The sequence below is a fragment of the Gavialis gangeticus genome, unplaced genomic scaffold, assembly GCF_001723915.1.
Source record: "Gavialis gangeticus isolate Ggan-Ray unplaced genomic scaffold, GavGan_comp1, whole genome shotgun sequence".
NCBI lineage: Eukaryota > Metazoa > Chordata > Crocodylia > Gavialidae > Gavialis > Gavialis gangeticus.
Window position 1 is genome coordinate 41,135,741 of NW_017729034.1, and position 4,760 is coordinate 41,140,500.

At 41.5% G+C, this 4,760-nt stretch overlaps 1 protein-coding gene across 1 annotated transcript in view; it reads right to left on the minus strand.

Annotated features, from left to right (window-relative positions):
• The window catches only part of KIF26B (kinesin family member 26B), a 450,408-nt gene that overhangs the window by 223,665 nt on the left and 221,983 nt on the right, over positions 1-4,760 (minus strand). The window contains exon 3 of the mRNA XM_019526715.1: positions 1,162-1,345. Coding sequence (XP_019382260.1) covers positions 1,162-1,345 — 184 coding nt within the window. The remainder of the gene's footprint in view (positions 1-1,161; positions 1,346-4,760) is intronic.

Here is a 4,760-nt window from a genome sequence, read left to right on the forward strand (position 1 = left end):
CCCCCCCCCCCCCCCAACCCCCCCCCCCCCCCCCTGCCTGGCCCCACCCCCAGTGGCTGCTCCTGCCAGCCCATAATCCTGGCTATTAAAAATAAATAAATAAATAAGCCCTGCACTCACTGGCTCTGGCAGTGGCAATCAGGTCCTCTGGCTGCCCTGATTGGTGAGTACAGGAATTTTTTTTCCCTTTTTTTTCCCCCACTTGCTGCGAGACTGGTGCCAGTTGAAGCGCCCATCGGGAGCAGTGGGGGACGACTCTGCCAAGAGACCTCAGAGCCCCCACAGCCACTGCTACAGCCAGTGAGTGTGTGGTTTGGTTTTTTTTCAATGCCAGCAGGCTGGGGTCAGGCAGGGGACGGGGATGGGCAGGGCAGCCATGGAGGCTTCTCCTGCAGCCTCCCCTGACAAGGGAAAGGCAGACACAGCCAGAGGAGCCATGGGAGAACCTGCAGCTACCCAGATGTGCCTGCCACTCCCCGGCCAATCCGAATCTCCGAATCTCTCTGAATCTTTTCCAAATTGATTAGGAAGATTCAGATTTGATTCAGACCTTTTAATGGGTCTCCTAATTCAGTTCAGATTCAGAGACTCAGGCCAAATCTCCTCCGAATCGAATCGGCTACCGAAGCTTCACACAGCCCTACTATTCAATCCCTATGTGCACCAATCAGCTATTAGATAAAAGGGTCAAAAAGTCCTGCTGAAGCACCCGATCTATATAGACATTGAGCAAGCTGGGTCCAACTAATGTGATGCCTCTTCTGGCCATGCGCTGCACTCAGTGTGGAGGCATACTGAGCTTAAAATAAAGCTCTGTTTTTTTCCCCTCCCACATCTGTAAGCAGCCACAGAAATCAAGCTGCTTCAGATATCCTGGTGAATACAATGTGTCACTGCTCCCACTAGTGGTAGCTGGAAACCCATTATATTAACATAGGATTAAGTCTGATTCACTCAGTATGTGTCATCTCCTGCTTTATTAAAAGGTTGCCTGTAATAAACAATCAATTTCATGAGTCCTTTCTGTGAAGTCTGATAACAAATTTGAGTGGACTACCAAAAAGAAAACACAACAGCCCTCATACTCTTTTAATGTCTGGCATGGATATACTTCCTCTTTTCAAAGAAAAAAATTGCACTAGTGATACTTTTGAGACCTACCTTGCCCAACCCTGGAGTATCTTTTACTTTGCTGACTGCCCTCAGCAAACATGGTGGTGCTGGGGGTGGAGATGTCTGCAGGATACTGCTGAAGCTGGTGGAGAAGAGAGGAGAGTCAGGGACAGATGATGTAGATGGCCGATGTTTCTTCTTTTTAGAAGAAAGGTTCAACTTCTGGGCAGCTCTGTGGGGAAAAAAATGACAAGAGTGAGGTATAAAAAATGACTTCAGCAAACAGTCAATTATTATTAACGTATTTGTACCTTCACATGTACAAAGACTCCTCAGTTTTGACTTCATTGACCCCAAAAGATTTAAAGGTCTCATTTACAACCATTTCTTACTGGCATAATTGCACTGGGTTTGGTGATCTGCAGTAAGTGGGATCAGAATTAAGCACCCCTACCTTGTCACTGTATTGTCCTCCAATTTAGTCTGCAGGAGCTCTCCTGAATCTACAGTTCAATAATTACTCATTCAGCCATTTATGTTATAAAATAAAGCTCTATCAATTAAATGTTTTGCTATTTGTGTTCACAAAGACTCATTTGTCACCCAGAAGCCTTTGGTTAGAAAATGAGTATTTGTGGAATTTTTGGATGTAAGTAGCCACTATTATGTTAATTATGATGAAATGTTCAGGTGAATTAACTGGAGTGTAAGGAGCCTTGAACTAGTTATTTTAAAATTCTCACACCTCATAAAACATGAATCAGTCTGAAATCTGAACATGTGGTGACCCAAGTTATGCTTTTTGCAAGATGGAGAAACTAGAGTTGTATTAACAATTTAGTAAATTAAATCAATTAGACCTTGATTTAGCAACTTAACATTGAACAAGAATGCTGTTGTTTGCCTAGGCTCTGAATCAAAAAGCTAAAGGGTTTTTGTATATTAGAATGACAGTTTTATACCCTGTTGCAATTTAAAAATAAATTGGTCTTTTTTTTTTATAATTTGGAAAGTTTTCTAATTTTGACAATTAAACTAGTCCTTGTGATTTTGCTCAGACACCCTTCCCCCCTGCATACCCATACACAGTCTATATTGGTGCCAGGTAGGCACCCAAAATCAGTGACAATGCTCATGTCAAACTTCATAAACTAATTAAATAATTTTGCATCAAAGATTTTGAAGAGCGAAACATGAGTGTATTCACACTCATCTCAGCTTTGAGCAGTTCTCATCTTTATTGAGTAATTTTATCTGTTAATCCCATTTTACCTCATAATAAATTAAGGAAGAGAGAAAACAAGGCCAATGCAGTCACTGACTCATTTTAGTCCTATATATATATATACATACATACATACATACATACATACATACATACATACACACACACATAGTTGGTCCAATAAAAGAGAGCACCTTAAGAAATCCTTGCCTCTTGTGTAATTTCTGAACCATCATGGCTACAACATCACTCTGCTAGTACTTTTCCTGATTTATCACCTAACCTTCCCTTTTATGACCTTTTCTGGAAAAATAAAGCCTAAAATGGGTATCAACAAGAAATGTACCTTTTTTTAATTAAAATGTTCTTTGACTATGAGTTGACTCTTGACTCTGAGTTGACTATGTTTTACTTTGACATGCTCATTGAAGGATTTATGAATCCCAGTTTTTAAAATGTTTCCTGGCCTAGCTAGAGTCACATTTTTCTTTCAAACAAAATCTTACACTGCACACAAGTATGAGGCTGTGCACAATCTCAGCTATGAGCCTTAAAAAATCCACTGCTGTATGTACATGCAAACTCAACAGTCTGCTTTTAAGGATAGGTAACTTCTAACACGTCAGGCTAAATTACACCCTCAATTTCACTCATACAACCCCATTATCTCAAGTCCTGGGTGAAAGCCAAACTCTCAGTGAGCGTGTCTCCTGAGCAGCATTGTCTAAGTCAGTTGAGCCATGCTCTCTTCCTGCCAATTTACTGCTCTCCAACATCAGGTTGTTCCAGTTTCTATCCTGATTGCTTAATACCCATAAACTACTTCTTGAACCAATGAAGTCCATAGCTGACATTTTTCTAAAAGAACAAAAAACAGGAGGATAACTGGCCTTTTCAAAACCTTGGAACTATATCCTGTTTTGACAGTTGTAACCTTTGAGATGGCATTCAAACAGAAGAACCTGGATTTTTTTTTGGCCTGCAATGGTAAAATGTATGTAAGAGCAGCAACATGCTATATCTCTCTGCTTTATCCTGTTTTTTCCAAGGAGAGAAAAAAGTGCACTGGGTTACATTTGACTGTTTTACACTGTTTCTTTCAAGGAGAAAAAAAAAGCAAAGGGAGGAGGACTATAGTAAAAAAAAAAAAAAAATCTGTGACAGTCTCAGATCTTGCTAGTTTTGAAATGTGATCAAAAAAGCAGTAACTAGATAATTCCCCAAGCACTTCAATAGACGAGTATGTTTAAACTGGCTTTAGGCTGCCAGATGATAGTAGCTAGTATGACATTCATTTCTTTGAAAAGTGTATGCATGACAGACCTAAGAGGATTAGTAATGACAGCTAACCACAACTTGGTTGTGTAGTCCAGTAGGGAAGGCTGAGGTACCAAACCACCGCTTTTAGGAATGTTAAGTTGATGGTACTGCCTCATTCACTCTGAGGGCCATGACAAATCGGAGTCTGCTGGATATCTACTTGCATGTGATTAGTGGAGACGGCATAAGACTAGGACTCAGGGGACCAAGACTTAGAACCCAGCTCTGCTAATGACCATTTGCATGACCACGGGCGACTGAATGGAAGGAGTGACTTTCTGTACCCCAGCTTTTCCTTTCACCATTTACCTGTTCTGTCTGTTCAGGCTGTGAACTTTTTGAATACGAGCAGTCTGCTTCTTGATATCTGTATAGGGTCTAGCACAACTGATCTCAATTTGAGCCTCTAGTCGCTACTGACATAATAAATAGTAATGGAAGTGTGGCTTGACATATAACCAGGAAGCTGATCCTACTCATATTGATCTTACTATCTCATCTGATCCCAGTGATCCAAGTGTGTGTCCAACCCTGCACTCAACTCTGCTGCTGAGGATCCCATGAACTGTTTTATACCTCTGTACAAACCAGAATGTTCATACTTATCTACACAGGGACACAAAAGGAAATTAATCCAAATCAACTTTTAAAGTGTCTTAACTGCCTGAAACCCTTGGGTAGATGCTGTCCTTGGCCATTATTACAGTGGCTTTATTTTAAACTCAGCATAATCGATTTCTAAGTAACTTAAAATAAATCAATTGAAGTCCATTGTAATAGTGAATGACACATTACTGTTTCATAGTATCATAGTTGTTAGGGTCGGAAGGGACCTGAGCAGATCAAGCCCGCCCCCCTGCCATGGCAGGAAAGAGTACTGGTTCCAGATCCTAGCTGCCCTGACTTCGAAGTAGCGCCTCCTGATATCTAGCCTGTATCTACCCTCTGCCAGTTTGTGACCATTATTCCTGGTCACTCCTGGTAGTGCTCGGGGGAACAGGGACTCCCCCAATGCCTGCTGGCCCCTCTGACTAGTTTGTAACAGGTCACTAGATCCCCCCTCAGCCTTCTCTTGTGGAGGCTGAACACGTTCAGGTCCCTT